The sequence below is a fragment of the Dama dama genome, chromosome 18 (genome assembly GCF_033118175.1).
Source record: "Dama dama isolate Ldn47 chromosome 18, ASM3311817v1, whole genome shotgun sequence".
NCBI lineage: Eukaryota > Metazoa > Chordata > Mammalia > Artiodactyla > Cervidae > Dama > Dama dama.
The window spans coordinates 59,050,399-59,068,110 of record NC_083698.1 but is presented as its reverse complement, the minus strand read 5'-3'; the positions used below and the strand labels follow the sequence as shown (position 1 = coordinate 59,068,110).

General features: G+C 38.1%; 1 protein-coding gene across 1 annotated transcript in view; it reads right to left on the bottom strand.

Annotated features, from left to right (window-relative positions):
* DPY19L2 (dpy-19 like 2) overlaps positions 1-15,416 on the bottom strand; it is an 84,058-nt gene extending 68,642 nt beyond the window's left edge. Inside the window, exons 1-4 of the mRNA XM_061166534.1 lie at positions 15,035-15,416; positions 11,675-11,699; positions 9,885-9,972; positions 6,344-6,481 (exon numbers count right to left, since the gene is read on the bottom strand). Of these exons, the coding sequence (XP_061022517.1) occupies positions 6,344-6,481; positions 9,885-9,972; positions 11,675-11,699; positions 15,035-15,416 (633 nt within the window). The remainder of the gene's footprint in view (positions 1-6,343; positions 6,482-9,884; positions 9,973-11,674; positions 11,700-15,034) is intronic.
* Between the last annotated feature and the right edge of the window lie 2,296 nt (positions 15,417-17,712).

Genomic DNA, 17,712 nt, shown 5'->3' with positions numbered 1-17,712 from the left:
AACAACTGCACGTGGAATAATAGCTCCTTATGCCCATTAAGCATTAACATTTGATTAAGCAGATTTAATTAACCAATCCTTCCCAATCTGAAATCTGCTTTAAAAATTTTAAAAACAAAGGAAATTAGCAACAAAAAATTACAAAAAAATGCTGATTCCTGGGAGATTGTTTTTAAAAAATAATTTTATAGATTTGAGAAAAATAATGCAGATCACTGTGCGGGGTGGGGGGACAAGTTAAAAAATAAAGACTTCAAAGGGAAAGTAAAAATAATCGAGAACTAACTACTTTCACTATTTTGGTGACCATCCTTCCAGTTTCTCCCTAGGCACAAAAGACAGGTAGCTAGTGTCATTGCGGCTTCCCTTGTGGCGCTAGTGACAAAGAACCTGCCTGCCAATGGAGGTTAGATGTAAGAGACCTAGGTTCGATCTCTGGGTCGGGAAGATCCCCTGGAAGAGGGCACAGCAACCCATTCCAATAATCTTGCCTGGAGAATCCCATGGACAGAGGAGCCTGACAGGCTGCAGTCCATAGGGTCACACAGGGTTGGACATGACTGAAGTGACTTAGCATGCACACATGCAGTTTTTCATTGTACAATATTATACAAGTAGTTAGTGTAATACACATCAGTAAATATCATAAAAAACTTTTCATGTATAACATAGATTTACTGTATCACTTAATTTTGTAAAACTGACACTCTGCTAAAATTTATAACTTCTTGTGTATTTTTCATAAATGTACAAAAATTTGTCACATTAAATGTATGTGCAAAATCTAAAATTATACTCCTTTATGAGATGTCATTTAATACAGGAAGAAAGCATGACTTTGAAGTCAAAATAAACAAAAAATTCTGACTCTACAAGTTACGGTTTCTATGGTGTGAAGTAATCCTTCAGCCTCTGAACCTCAGCCACCTCGTCTCTAAAATGACATTATTGACCCCCTTACAAGAGTGATGGGAGATTAGAGCTTACATATATAAGTGCTGGTATAGAGTAAGCATTAAATGCCTTTGCCTTTTTAAAACACATTGTTTCAAACTCATATTTTAAGATGAGAAATTAATCTCCTTGTGAACACAAAGTATGGACATTTACTTCAACACTAAAGTACCACAGAAGGCTGCAAGCAAAGCTAAGTCTTCTCCATATTGTATCTAATGCAATATGAAAATAAGACTGGACGAGCCCTTGTTGGCTGTCATTTACATGCTTTCAAGTTTTAAAAATGACTCAACTACATTATCATGATTACGTCTTCGTAACATCAAAGTAACTGAAAATTGTGCAAATTATTCAATAAATTTTTTGATAAGTAAAAAGAAAAAACTAGCTAATCTTTTAAAGACCATACTGATGGAAATTAGTAGAACAAAAAACAGAGATTTGATGATATAAAATTCCAAAAATAACTCAAAACTAAAAATAATAATTATCAAACACTGTAAGAACTTGGCCTAGTCCAATAAGCTAAATCCTTATCTTATTTACATTAACTAAAGTTGAAGATTCAACAAATCATTTTTTTTCTCTTTGATTTTTCTATTTTCACTAGAATTATCCAGATAATCATTAGAGGAAATAAGGTCAAAGTGCCTCTGAAAAGTAAGATGGGATATGGAGAAAGCTGATGCAGAAAACCTCTTCTTTCATCTTAAATCTTATGTAGGTCTATACAATTGTTACTACCACAAATTACATTGAAAAGCACTTATAGAAATCAAAGAAATAAAGAAATCTGAGAAACCCCTAAGTTCTTTGAAATTCAATAACACAATATTTAAATATCCAATGGCTCAAAGAAGAAACCACATGGAAAATTAGAAAAGCACTTAAACTAAATGAAGATTTTTTAAAAGGCAATATTTAAATAATGTAAATGTCCACTTTTGGGAAATGGAGTGGATGTACTTTTCTCTATTCCTACAAGTACAACTAGAACTTCTGCAAATCATATAAATCAAACATAAGAAGAAAGGTACAAGAAAAAAGGCACATTAGCTAGGAATTTCAGGACCCAAGGAATGACATGGTGGCAAGTTCCCTGAACTTTCCTTTTGCCTTATTTTCTCAGATTTGGAGTCAGAGTCTGGCAACCAGAAACACCACTGGGGGCTTACACAGCATTCAGAAAAGGCCTACTCTTTCTAGCCAAAGGACTAGGAAAGCAGCAGCCTAGAAATAGATAACTTTTAGACAATAAAAACAACCAAACACTCAAAAAACAACACACACACACACACACACACACACACACACACACACACATATAGTACCATTCTCTTCAGTAGAGGTCAAATGGAGTATATAGATAAAAATTTTATCGAGGTTTTTCAATTCTCTATACATAATGAATTTAAGCTACAAATTAATAACAAAGATAAATCTTCAAACACTTGAAAAGTAAAAGAAACCCACTAAAAAAAGTCCATGGACCAAGTAAGAAACCTCAAGGGAAATAAAATTTATTGAATCAAATTTTTTAAAAAGTACAAGGTTTCCAAGTCCAGCATGTAAGAAGCTTATAATTTGCCACTCCATTCTAATAAGAAAAAAATTAAACAAGCTGAAAAGTCAACTCTTCTTAGATCCAAAAGAGAAGTGAGGTCACTAGGCAAAGTGCTGCTCCCAGACTGTAAAGGTTGACAGGCAAATACAGAGAATCACAACTTATTGGAGCAAAAATCCAGGGGTAGAAACCTCCATGGGAACCAGATGGAGAAACAGAAAACCTAAATTATAAGTGATGACTTGCTAGAGGCACAGTGTAAACAATTCTGAGAATCAAAAACTCCAGGGAGACCCAGTAATAGGGACAATGCCAACATATTTATGAATTTTATCTCTAGGAGATCACTAGTTTCTTACAGTGATATCAGAAAAAAATCTGTTTCTGAGGGGGAAGTGGAAAGAGGAGCATTTTGAAATACACCAGAGTACTCTGTTCTTAACAAGGCCTGCCCTTGAAGGAGACTATTCTACCAGTAGGCCTAACCAGCTAGGGTTTTATCAGAGCCTAAACTACAGGGTGGCAGAGTAATACCCAACTCCACCCCTCTATGTGAGAGAAGAGAAATACCCAACTCCAGCCCACTCTAGTCATCCTGCTGTACCTAAACGGGAAAGAAAAAACCAAGAAGCACTTGCAAAGTTCACAGTCCAGAGGTACAGATTCACAAAAGATTGAGACCTAATTACAGAATGCTTCCCTTACACTATTAAAGGCCTATTTATGGCAGCTCTTTGTACCCACTACCTCAAGATAGCTATTAAGAAAGGCATCATAAGGCATACTAAAAACCAAAACATAGTTTGAAGAAACAGCAAGCATCAGAACTAGACTTAGATATGGCAGGCATGTTGAAATTGTAAGACTAGGAATTCAGGACAACAATAATTAACAGATAAAGAAAAGAGCATGCAAGAACAGACTGGCAATGTTAGCAGAGACATTCTCTATACACTATAACAGAATACACAACAGAAATCAGGAATGCCTTTGATGTGCTTATTAGTATGCTGGACCTGGCTGAGGAATCTCTGAGCTTCAGTATATTTCAATAAGAAACCTCCAAAACTGACAATCAAAAATATAAAAGACAAAAATAAGAGAACAGAATATCCAAGAACTGTGGGACAACCACAGAAGGTACACCATACATGTAATGGGAATGCCATAAGAGAAAAGATAAAGAAACAGAAGAAATATTATGAATAGAAACAATGACTGGGAATTTCCTCACATCAAACTATAGGTACAGAAAGCTTAGAGAACATCAACCATGATGAATGCCAAAAAACTATACCTATTCATAAATCATATATATTGAATATGCATATAACATTCAAACTATAAAAAATTAAAGATAAAGAAAAATTCTTACAGAAGTCAGAAGAAAAACATGCCTTACTTAAGAAGGAATAAAGGTTAGGAAGTACATCTGACTTCTCAGAAACTATTCAATTTAAGAAGAAAATGAAATATTTAAAGAGTTGAGAGGATAAAAACCAACTTAGAATTTTGTATCATGTGAAATTATCCTTTAAAAGTGAAGGAGAAATACTTTCTCAAACAAACAAAAATTGAAAGACTCTGTATATCTTTGACAGAGATAAGAAAGATACGGATTAGAAAACTTGGATCCACAGAAAAAGCATCAAAGAAAGAATAAGTGAAGATAAAAAAAACTTTTATTTTTCTTACTCTTAATTGATCTAAAGTATAACTTTGTTCAAAATTATAATAGCAACAGTGTATTCATTTATGCATGGTTGTGCATGTACTTAAACTTATATATAATAAACATAAATGACAGCAATGATTCAGGGTTGGAAGGGAGGAATTAGAATTATTTTGTTATTATAAGGTCCACACACACACACACACACACACACACACACACACACACACACACACACACACACACACTGCCCTGAAAGTGGTTTAGTGTTATCTGAAAGTGATCTTGGATTCATTTTAAATGTATACTGCAATCTCTAGGTCAACCACCAAGAAAAGTTTAAAAAAACAGAATTATAACTAATACAGTAAGAAAGAGAAAATGAAATAATATAAAATGCTCAGTTAGAACCACAAAAGGCATGAACAGAGTGGACTCAAAATAGGAACAAAAAACAAGGGCAACAAATATAAAATATTGTAGCAACAAACATAGTTGATATCAATCTATGTCAATAATTACTTAGAACATCAATGATCTAAATGCACCAATCAAGAGACAGATTATCAGAGTAAATCAGAAAATCAAGACTCAAACATATTTTGTCTAAACTAACTTTAAATATAAAGACACATATAGATAATGAAGAGGACTTCCCTGGTGGTCCAGTAGTTAAGAATCCGCCTGCCAACGCAGGGAACATGGGTTCCATCCCTGGTTGGGTAAGATTCCATGTGCTACGGAGCAACTAAGCCTGTGAGCCAAAACTACCAAAGCCCATGCACCCTAGAGCCCATCCTCGGCAACAAGAGAAGCCACTGCAATGAGAAGCCTGTGTACCACAAACAAGAGTAGCCCCACTTGCCCCAACTGGAGAAAGCCCTTGCACAGCAACAAGATCCAGCGCAGCCAAAAATAAATATGTTTTAAAAAGAGCAAATGAATAAAGTAAGATATACTATGCAAAAACTAATTAAAAGAAAGAGTAGCTGTACTAATTTCAGACAGAGCAAAACTTCATATACGTCAAGGCTGTATATTGTCACCCTGCTTATTTAACTTATACGCAGAGTACATCATGAGAAACGCTGGGCTAGATGAAGCACAAGCTGGAATCAAGATTGCTGGGAGAAATATCAATAACCTCAGATATGCAGATGACACCACCCTTATGGCAGAAAGTGAAGGGGAACTAAAAAGCCTCTTGATGAAAGTGAAAGAGGAGAATGAAAAAGTTGGCTTAAAGCTCAACATTCAGAAAACTAAGATCATGGCATCTGGTCCCATCACTTCATGGGAAATAGATGGGGAAACAGTGGAAACAGTGTCAGACTTTATTTTTTTGAACTCCAAAATCACTGCAGATGGTGACTGCAGCCATGAAATTAAAAGACACTTACTCCTTGGAAGGAAAGTGATGACCAACCTAGATAGCATATTAAAAAGCAGAGACATTGCTTTGCCAACAGAAGTCCGTCTAGTCAAGGCCATGGTTTTTCCAGTGGTCATGTATGGATGTGAGAGCTGGACTGTGAAGAAAGCTGAGCGCTGAAGAATTGATGCTTTTGAACTGTGGTGTTGGAGAAGACTGTTGAGAGTCCCTTGGACTGCAAGGAGATCCAACCAGTCCCTCCTAAAGGAGATCAGTCCTGGGTGTTCATTGGAAGGACTGATGCTTAAGCTGAAACTCCAATACTTTGGCCACCTCATGCAAAGGGCTGACTCATTGGAAAAGACCCTGATGATGGGAGGGACTGGGGGCAGGAGGAGAAGGGGACAACAGAGGATGAGATGGCTGGATGGCATCACCAACTCGATGGACATGTGTTTGAGTAAACTCCGGGAGTTTGTGATGGACAGAGAGGCCTGGCATGCTGCAATTCATGGGGTCACAAAGAGTCAGGCACGACTGAGCGACTGAACTGAACTTAACTGAAGGTTCTATTCTTTAAGTTCATGGGAGAATAATTTCTGGGCTTTTTGATTGAGGAAAGGAACTTTTGATGCGGTGCTCAACTATAAGGACACATACAACCATCAGTAAACTTTATAGATCCCTTCCTTCCTATAACATCATCATTATGCTTATAACTTCTATCTGATAAAAGAAGAAATCCCACTACAAACATTTGTCCCAGAACATTGCTTACCTCTGGATAAAGATGGAAGCGTTTCACTGTATTAATTACAAGGGGATATTCAGTGAGCCTGTCATTCATAATCATCCATAGTCCTTGCAAAAATGAAGGTGCTTCAACAATGGTCTTGAAGTAGGAATAATAAAGTCCCTTTTAAAAAGTATAAATTGTCAACGTAAGTTAATTTTTAAAATACTTATTTTTCTAACTCTTTTTAGACAATTGATTCTGAAAAGGAAAAAAAGATCGATAATAAGACTTCCTAATTTCTACTTACTATTGCATTCTTGAATGCAAACAAATGCATACCTTTTCAGGTCATCACTATACTATTCTTTCATATTTTCCATAGGTTTGAAAAAGAGTTAAAGGGATGATTCAACGTTTTAAGGAATTTTTCTAATAGCACCTTATAATAAGCAACCAACACATTTTTAATTCTACCAAGCCTGATTTTACCCCCGTATTGTGAGACACCTAGAGGCTGAGATCTGATAATTCTGGCATAGGTATGACTTTGTGTCATTGTACGTGTACAACTTTGCATAATTACTTATATTTCTCCAAGTCTTTAGAAATAATGTATGATGGTCACAAGAGCATCAGATGGCACTTCATGCTTTTCTTTTCCTTTCCGGTTCCATTGACTGGCTCTGCACAAAGTGAAAGCTAACTAAATGTGAGCTACTGTTCGTGACAGAAATGTGTCCTGAAAGACGGGTTATTCTAGTGCATTAGTACAGCATGTGAAATGATTATTTTATCAGGCTAGTAAAATTGCTATTTAAAATTCAAAGATTAACAAAAGTATGCTGTTTCATATTACTTGCTCGTCAATTTCCTGCTTTCTTTCCTAAAAAAATAAAGGGCCACATAGTTTGTAATATATGTTCCTCTCAAAATCATTAAAAGTAACCTTCAACTCTATACTCATTCTGGCTTCATACAACTATAAGATACTTTATTTTTTTTACAGATTAAGCAACAGTAGTGACTATTAAAATTAAAGATTTGTTTTAGCTAATATCTGAAACGGCACTTCATAATTTTAATTAGTATCAATAGAGCAAGTTCATATAAGGATCTTTCCTTTTTGCTTATGAGAGAAACAAGCCAATACAACAAGAAGATGTTTAATATGCATGTCTGTACTAACAGAAAACACACACATTTTTATTATTAACTTATTATTTTTGTGTATGGTACTGTGCTATGTGCTTCATTCACTTCCTCTTTCTTCATTTTCAATAAAATCCTGTAAGGCTGGCATTATTTCTAATTAACAGATGAGACTGAGAATCAGACAACTTACTCATCATTATACAACAAAGCATAGAACTGCTATCTGAATCTAGTGATCTGTCATTGAAGCCCAGACGCCGACAGAGCTACAGGTCAGTTCAGTTCAGTCGCTCAGTCGTGTCCGACTCTTTGCGATCCCATGAAGTGCAGCACGCCAGGCCTCCCTGTCCATCACCAACTCTTTATTAAATAATATTTTATATCCTCTCTTTGGAAATAACACCTATAAGATATTAAAAATTCAAATGCCACACAAATGCTAACATGTCCAACTCTTCAAAGCTTTTAAGTGGCCATATGGTGCGAGATTTATAAAGCAATGGCTAAGATACCTAGACGAGGCACATTTATAGACAGGAGTAGAATAGAGGTGACTAAGGAGCTAGGTGAGAAAGCAGTGGGAGTGGGGAGTTACCTGCTTAACAGGTACAGTCTGTTTGGGATAATAAAGTTCTGGAGATGGATGAGGGTTAATGGTTGCACAACATTAAGTGTGTTTAATGCCACAGAACTATATACTTAGAAATAATTGAAATGGTAAATTTTGCTAATTTTTATTCTTTAATTAAAATTTCTAATTTAGTCACAATTAAAGGCAAATAAAAGAGCCAATTTCAGCTCTTTTCTTGGCCCCTAATTAGCTCATCTGGACAGTCCTGGCTTCTCTTAATCATAAATTTCTGCAATTCTGGCATTCTTTATCCCATTTAATTCCCACAACAATTATGTAAAATACAGTAGATTACATTATCCATTTTACAGATTCAGTGTCAAAAGAACAGAAAAAGTATTAAAGAAATGATATCAAAAGTTCTCTAAAAGAGATTATCTGGAAATCAAGAGAGCTTAAAAAAAAATTTAAAGAGCCAGCTAAAATTGGCCAACTCTACCCGAAAAGAAAGCAATTTCCAATAATTCTGATAGGTCTGTAACACTTCTTAAACTCTGTCTTTGTTTTCCTTTTCTCTGCTATTATAATTGATCTTTACTATCTTATAAAGAAGTCTGCGTTTAGAAAAGGAAGAGAATGTGACAATAGAATCCTGAAACACTTTTCTGTTGTATATATATTTTTAGATTCCATATATCAAAATAAGTAGTAAAATAGAAGGGAATTGTTGGATCATATGGTAGTTCTATTTTTAGTTTTTAGAGAAGCCTGTACACTGTTTTCCACAGTGGCTGTACCGATTTACATTCCCATCAACAGAGTAGGAGAGTTTCCTTTCTTCCAAAATTTCATCAACATTTGTTATTTATAGACATTGCAATGGTAGCCATTCTGACCAGTGTGAGGCGATATCTCATTGAGATTTTGACTTGCACTTCTCTAACAATTTGTGATGTTGAGCCTTTTCATGTGCCTTTTCATGTGCCTGTTTGCCATCTGTATGTCTTCTTTGGAAAAAGTTTATTCACACCTTCTGTCAATTTTTCAAAAATTTTTTATATTGAGTTGTATGAGCTGTTTATGTATTTTGGATATTAACCACTTATGAGTCATAGCATTTACAAATATTTTCTCCCATTCAGTAGGTTGTCTTTTAGTTTTGAGGATGGTTTCTTCAGCTCCCCAAAAGCTTTCAGGTTTAACTAGGCTCTACTTATTTATTTCTGCTTTTATTCATTTTGCCTTAGGAGACAGATCCAAAAACAACACTGCTACAATTTATGTCAAACCGTATTCTGCCTATGTTCTCTTCTGGGAGATTTATGGTTTCAGGTCTTACATTTAGGTCTTTAATCCATTTTGACTGTACTCTTGCTTACAAAGTGAGAACTAAAACACTTTTTATTTAAATAATAAACCTATAGGCCAGATTTCAAAAACAAACCTATGGTTACCAAAGGGGAAATGTGGGTGAAGGACAGGGAGAGGTAAATTAGGAGCTTGGGATTAACACACACACATTACTGTATATAAAATAGATAACCAACAAGGACCTATTATACAGCACAGAGAACTCTATTCAATATTCTGTAATAATCTACAGAAGTAAAGAATCTGAAAAAGAATGAAAATATGTATATGTATAACTGAATCAGTTTGCTATACACCTGAAACTAACACAACATTGTAGGTCAACTATATCCCAATAAAATTCTTTTTAAAAACAGCAAAAATAAAATAAACCTACCTACAACAGTGTGAGAAACCATGCAATTCACCAAAATTCATTTCAGATCCTAATAAATTTGTACCTTACTATTCTTAAACTACAAATGAATTCATTAGAAGAAAGAACCTAACCATTTCAGTGCGAAAAGTCATCTCCCGTTCTAAGGCTGAGAGGTGAGAAAAATGACGATCATTTTCAAAAAGTGTTATCAAATGTACCCTAGAAGAAAAACAACATGTTTCAAAAACAGGGCTAAACTAACTATTATAAACAAAGTATAAAAACCATAAGAAGAACAAAGAATAAATTTTTACAATAAATATTGAGATAACTTTATAATTTGCCAATTTGTATATTTTTAGGCATTTATAATCCAGCACTATAACACAGATAATTGTATATCTCCCCTTCATGGATCACTGCCTTGTCATGGTGAAGGGGCTTGCATAACTCAATGAAGCTATGAGCCATGCCGTGTACGGTCACCCAAGATGGATGGATCATAGTGGAGAGTTCTGACAAAACATGATCCACTGGAGCAGGGAGGCCTGGCAAGTTGCAGTCAATGGGGTCGCAAAGAGTCGGACATGACTGGGAGACTGAACAACAATTGTAGATCTAAAACTCTTGTAGATTTCTCCATCATTCTTCCCATTCCAGGCATCTAAATCAGAATTGAGGCATGCTTTTGTTTATCTGTTATGTTTTACAAGTGTTTCTAATGTATCAGGTTTGGGAAATGTCTCTAACTGCTGAAAAGATTTAGAATATAATTTTAAATAAAATTATTTTAAGTTAAATCAGTTTTTAAATAAGTAGAAAACTACATAAAGTGCCAAAGAAAACAGGATTGTACTAAATATGTTTCATCAGTACAACTTAAAAAAAAAACAAAACCCAGCTGTAGGTACTGAAATAGGAGCATATGTGACAAGTAAAATTGTAGTCAGCAATTCACTATCCTTCAATTATATAGTAGATGCTTTCCAGTGAAGTAGAAAATAAAACAAAATTCCATATAGCAACCCTGTCTTCCACTCACCTTCATTTACACCTAGGACATATACCAGGGTATCACAAGCTGTAGAAAATGTTTCTTACCATTACAGTCTTAGTTCTATTAACAACATCAAGATCTCCCTGCAGAATAATGGTCAGAAAAGCACTGTCCCAACAGGACGCGGGGCATATTCCCTTCTTTCCAAGAGCAGAAATCCTTGCACTCAGGTAGGAATGAAGATATGTCAGAGGAAAATTATTTTACACATATTTTTTACAAATATATCATTTATGTAAAATAATGTGTATGTGTATGCACACTGAAAGGCTCATTTAATTCTGTATTACCATTACAGGTGTTTATCTTCATTTCTACCTGATTTACAATTGAAGGGTGCTACTAAAACTTTACAGAAACCCTCAGTTTCTGTCACTGCCACTGCTGCTGCTGCTAAGTCACTTCAGTCGTGTCCGACTCTGTGCGACCCCATGGACAGCAGCCCACCAGGCTCCTCTGTCCCTGGGATTCTCCAGGCAAGAATACTGGAGTGGGTTGCCATTTCCTTCTCCCTTATGTCACTAACAATTCTCAATTACTATAAAATGAAGACATTTTTCACATGAAATAAACATGAAAACTACACTACAAAAGCTAGATATTTAGGAAATACAGTGGTGAACTTTTTGGTAAAGGAAAACTATTTTAATTCATAAATTACTATTCCCATAATGCATTCATTTATAAATGTTTCACACATGAGGTTTTTAAAGTTTTATACACACACACACATATATGTTAACTGGTAAACATATAGATATTCTATACACATAGCAAGCAGTTATTATCTTATATATACAAACAGTAATACTAATTTTTGTTATCCAAATGTTTTTATTTATATCAAATTGAAACTAATCTTACCAGTGCAAAATTGCCACAAAGGCAGCTGGAAAAAGAAAAAAAGGAAAAAGTCATTAAAAGTTGCTTTATTATAATATGCCTTTAAAATGACTACTTAATAACTTTTAAAACAAACACTGCAATGTTGGAAGCTCCCAATCATGCTTCTCCAGCTCTTTTTCCATATTCTCACCATCCTGAGTTCAGTCCTACCACTCTTCAATATTTCTCAGATGTCTAGATTTATGTCACAATCAGCAAACTATGGTCTATGGTCTGTCTGGTCTGTTTTGTCTGCAAGTTAAAAATGGTTGTTAATTTTTTTAAGGGTTGTAAAAAAATAGGAAGGAAGAATAAATAACACAGACTATATGTGGCCTGAAGTTTAAAATTTTTACTACTTGGGTCTTTACAGAAAAAGTATATACTCACTACATATGTTAACTTTTCATCTAATACATACGTAATACTATGAACCACTTTAAAATTAAACCTATACCTTTCCTCTCAACTCTGATAAGGTTTCACTAACTCTAAGATAGACAATGTCCTACTCAACTATATTTGTATCCTCTTTCTTATTCTCAAGGCAATTACTCTTAAAATTTAAGAAAAAAATCAAATATCCTACTAAGTCCATCTAGCTTTCCAAAATCTTCAAAATATTAGTGTCTCCCACTCCCTCCCCTTAACCCACGTTCCATACCCAACAAAACTATAAGGTGTAATTTGTCAATACTGTAAATGCAAAGAAGGGCTTATCACAGCTCCTTCTAAAGTTGTGATTAAAAGCTTGTGTCCTGTTATCCTGCCTCTGTCAATTTCACCTCTGAAAGTGACCCAACCTTATACCTTACTGACAGAAAGACCATTTGACACAAGCACTCTCAACATCTCTTATATCCATTTCAACATTTCTCTATATAGTGATCTTTGCTTCTCTGTTCTCTACCATCTCAGAAGAGGAAGCATCTCTTCTCTTTTCTACTGATAGCTTCTCAAATTCATGCCTTTAGCTCCATCCTTCCCAATTATTCCAAGACTGCACCATCAAGTTCACTCTCTTCGAACCTCAATCTCACCCTCTCTCCTTGGTCCTTCCCCTTCAGCCTTTAATATTCCAAGGCCTTAAAATACTTCTCTTGATATAGTAGACCTTTCAACTGAGAAATATTCTCTTCTCCATCCCCTGCCATGTCTGACAAGATAATCAGCCAACATCTTTAAAATTCCTATAACTCTTTTAAATGACTAATGACCCTTCAGTTATCAACATCAACAGTCTCTTTCAATTCTCCTGCTTTTCAATCTCTCTGTAGCATTTCACCAGATCCTTAGATTTCTTTCTCTATCAAGTCCCATCATACCAACTCTGCCAGTTCTTCCATTTTCTGACCATTTTGTTTTTATATGCTTCTCTATCTGGTTTTTCTCTTCTCTCTTAAAATAAGTATGCAGGGGTTTTCCCAAGTATCTTTATTTTGCTCTCTTTTCTATCTTGGAAATCTCACTCAATGTTAATGTTTTGACTCACTTCTACATGAATAATTCCCCAATCTACAATCCTCATGCCTGACCAAATGTTCTCTCTTCCTCTCATCACATTCCTTTCCTCTTCTACCTCATCTCCTACCCAGTTGCTCTCAACATGTTTCCATCAACTTTCACCTCTGACTTCTCTTCTCCATTCCTACTTTCGCTTCCCTTCATTAAGACCACTACTGTCTGGGGCTTCCCTGGTCCAGTGGTCAAGAGTCCACTCTGCAATGCAGGGACACCGGTTTGATCCCTGGTCCCAGAGGATCCCACATGCCACTGCAGAGCAACTAAGCCTGAGCACCATAACTATTGAGCCTGTGCTCTAGAGCTTGGAAGCTGCAACTACTGAGCCCACATGTAGCAACTACTGAAGCCTGGGTGCCTAAAGCCTGTGATCCCCAACAAGAGAAGCCAGTGCACCCTAACTAGAGAAAGTCCACATGCAGCAACAAAGACTTATTACCACCAAAAAATAAAATAAAAATATTAAAAAGACCGCTATTGTCTGGATTTTAGCATTCAACTGTTTTTTTCTACCTCAGTCCACATCCAGTCCATTTTACACTGCTGTCAAATTAATCTCTCTGAAGCACACTTCTGATCATGTCACTCTATTTATGTCATTCAATGTCAACATCAAGAACGTACTAAATGTCACAAAATTGTTCACTTTAAAAATGGTTAATTTTATGTTATGTGCATTTCACCTCGTTAAAAAAAAAATTATATTCCTAAAAAAAAGAATCCATCAGTGCCACCCTACTGAATGAAGTTCAAATGCCTTAAATGTAGACTTGAATTAGACTACCCACGGCTGGTCCCAACCAATCTTTTGAACACTCTACATTCTCTTTTTGTAACCTTACTTTTATTTCATATTTTCTTACTTCCATAGCTCTGATTATGCTGTTCTATAGGCCTCTAATACTTGTTCTCTGCTCCACACATCCAAATATTACCCTTTTTTGGTCACAATTAAAATCCTACACTTTCCGTAACTAGACATCTGACAAAATCTAAATATGAACCCCTATGTATTATTTCTCAAGTATTGTCTACATGCTCCAAATGTGGAGATCCATTCTACTTTAATATCAGCAATCAACTTATGATGGAAAAGAAATCACAGCTTACATTAGGAGACATCTATCTGTGTTTCAATGTATAACAGCGGCCAGTCTGAGCAAGGACTAGGCTCAAAACTGATCTTAATGAAACAGCAAAATTTACATCTTCAAAAATTAGAAATGCAAATAAAGAAAAATCTTCCAAGGGCTTAAATAAGAAGGCAATTTAGGCACCAAGCTCCTCAGCAGTAGGAAAGTAAATAGATACCAACATGGGGAAATGTATTGCCTAATTTGATCCTAGTTCTCCTGTGAAAGATTCTCTGAAACTCATTAAAACCAACACATTATTTTGCTTCATTCAAGGTGCAGAAAAATATAAAGTCTGACATCCCCCTCCCCTTAAGCTACCCTATCATTTTCACTAGGGATAAATGGCTGCCTTAAGATGACATTTTGTTGGTGACACACGAAGTTATCACTGTGCCTGCAAACCCTTGAAAATGTTTTAAAATAAGAACTAAGAAAAATAAAATAAAATAAGAACTAAGGGGGCTCGGAATTCTTGTCAGCGATTTTCCGGATATTGGAACTCGCCATTATTGCTGCCAGACTTGCTTGTTAAACTGATATTCAAGATTCACGGAAACAACTTCCAACCCTAGGCTCAAGAGGGTCCACGGCTCTCTCCATTGTGAGCCTAGCCGCGCGGGAGTGCTGGTCCCGGAGCTGTCAGCGCTCCTGCAAGGGGCTTTCCTCGGTCGGTTCCGCTCACCTATGCCGAAGGCCCCCTTGCCCGAGACCTGACGTCTTTGCAATAGTTGCGCCTTGTCCCAGAGCTGTTCCAGAAAAGCGCGGAGAAACTGAAAGCGGCCATTCAGAAGATCGGTCCTTGTGACCATCTCCACTGGCACGCAATTCTGCGTTTTCAGGTTTCGGATCCTCCGCGGCGAATACTCCCGGGCGCCCCCTGGCAGGTTCCCCCTGCGTGTGGGCAAAGGCGGCTCCGGCCTTTTCACCTCCTCCTTCGGCTCCTCCTCCAACTCCGGCTCCCCACCTCCTGTGGCGCGGCGCCGCCGCCTAGACTGCGTGGAGCGGAGAGAGTGCGACGGCTCTGAAGCCGCACCTCTGAGCTTATTCCTCGTTTGCCCGACCATTTTCTCATAGTCCCCGTTCGGATGGGGCTGGTACTCTCTCCGGCGCCGGCCCGGCCAAGTCAGGGAGGTCCGCAAGAGGGCCTGGCTCGGCTCACAGCCTCAACGACTCGCCGCAGCGCCGTTGCAGGCTGCCCGGTCGTCAAGGCGACAGCGAAACAAAACCCAGGCTGCCTGGCGCCGCTCATGCGCCGCTCGTGCGCGGCTCGTGCGAACAGCCCCACGTGCGCTTATCCTGAGCACCCTGCCACGTGCGCCGCCCACGCGTTCAGTCCCAGGTGCGCTTATCCAGAGCACCACGCGCAACCTCGCGCGTGCGCTACCATGCGTGCAGCCCCACGTGCGCAGGTCCTTAGCACCGCCCCTCGCGGGCCCGCCCACGTGCGCCGCCACGTGTCCATTCTGTAGTGAGCGGGCTGCTCAGCGCCCCACGCACGTCTCCACGCGCGTTTCCCCGCGCATTCTCTCACGTGCGCGGCTCAGCTGTCATATCTTGCTAGCGGACAAGACTGAAGAACTTTCTTCGTTTTAATTCCTTTCTTCGAGTTTAGCCTTAGCTTTGTTTTTGCCAAAAGGTTGTCTGTTTCAAGGTTATTAACAAGAAAGATCTCAATGTTAAAAAGTAACCGTGGGGGGGGGGGGGGGGGGGAAGCGAGGGAAGGAAGCCAGAGTCTGTGACGCGCCTGGCACTTACTAGGAGCGTCTCTCCTCGCCTCCTTGGAACCCTTGGCTGGTATGGGACACCTAGAGTCCATCTCCTACACCGAGGCAGTGGCCCGAGGCTGCAGGCAGCAGGTGGCAGAGCTGGCGTGAGCCGGGTGAGTCTAACCGCACAGCCTCAGGTTGAATGCGAATTCCGCGTTGTCCCCTCTGAGGACAGAGTTTCTATTCTGAAGTGAAATTGTGTCCCAAACCAGGTTGCTCAGAATTCCTCAGCAGGTGAGCGCGGAGCTGTGCTCAGCACTCTCACCTTTCTGAACCAGAAACCACCCGGGGCCACTTAAAAAGGAGAAACCCAAAGTCTCTGCAGAGCCACACACGACGCCACAGCGACTGGCAAAGATGCACAGGGACCTTGGCGCTTGTCATGTCCTCTGCTCCCGGCCCTGAGGCCGAAGCCCACACCGCCTCACGTCCCATCTGTTTCCCGACGGATCCAACTCCCTAAACCCCTTTCCCTGGATCTGGTCTAGACGCCCTGCGGCTCGGTTAATTTCCCGGATGCCACACCGCTCAGAAATGCTCAGGACTCCCATTAGCCTATAAATAAAAGTTAAACTCCTTGGCTTGTTTATTGGCACCTTTAGTAGCCTGCCTCATCTACCTTTTCAACTTCAATTTCCCACGTCCCCGAACACAGATCTTCCTCTCCAGTCATTCCAAGTGAGGTCTTCAATATGATTAGTAACTACCCCTTTACTCATACCCTAAAGCCCTCTTGTAGCGTTTTCATGCGTTTTTGCCAGCCTCTTTAAATTCCGTTACGTTCCAAGCCCCACACGGTTCTCCAGCCCAGGTTAATTTCCCTATTTTGCAGGTCTAAACCAGTTACTGACAGCATTATTCATCTTGTCACTTAAATTCAGTAAATGTTCTTATTAATTTGCTGGTTTGTAAGATTTTTCTTTCCCCCAAGGAGCCTTTCTATATTCCTGGCCCTGTGTTTGCTGCTTAAAATGTTCACGCATTTAGGGAATTCCCTGACAATCCAGTGGTTAGGACCCCACTCTTTAACTGCTGAGGGCTCAGATTCAATCCTCACCCCGACCTCCACCACCACCCCCCGCCCCCCGCCACTCCTGCGAGGCTAAAAAAATTAACCAAATGTTTTCGTATTTAATCGTATTTAATTCACACAGTAACTGTATGAATTAGGAAACCGTGGACTAAGGATTTAGTGATTTACCCAAGTTTTAACAACTGAAAAATCGTCCAATTCTGAGTTTAAAATACAAGGCACTTATGGGTGGTTGATAAAAACATATTATTGAAAAAATATGCAAATTCAAAAAATACCTTATTTTTTCATATGACTATTCTAATGTTGATTTTGGAGTGCTATGATTATGTTTTCATTTAATGAAAAGGAAATTATAGAATTATGTAAGACATGAATGGGGTGTATTTGCACCTTTGTGTATGTATTAGAGCATCTGGTTCTGGAGCCTTTTTATTTCTCTTTAATCTATCATTATTATTGGTGTACTTACAGGCTACTACTTCTGGTATCAGTTTGGGAAATTTATATTTTCCAACAGACATTTCAGGTCAACTGAATTATACACTCTTTTACCTGAAA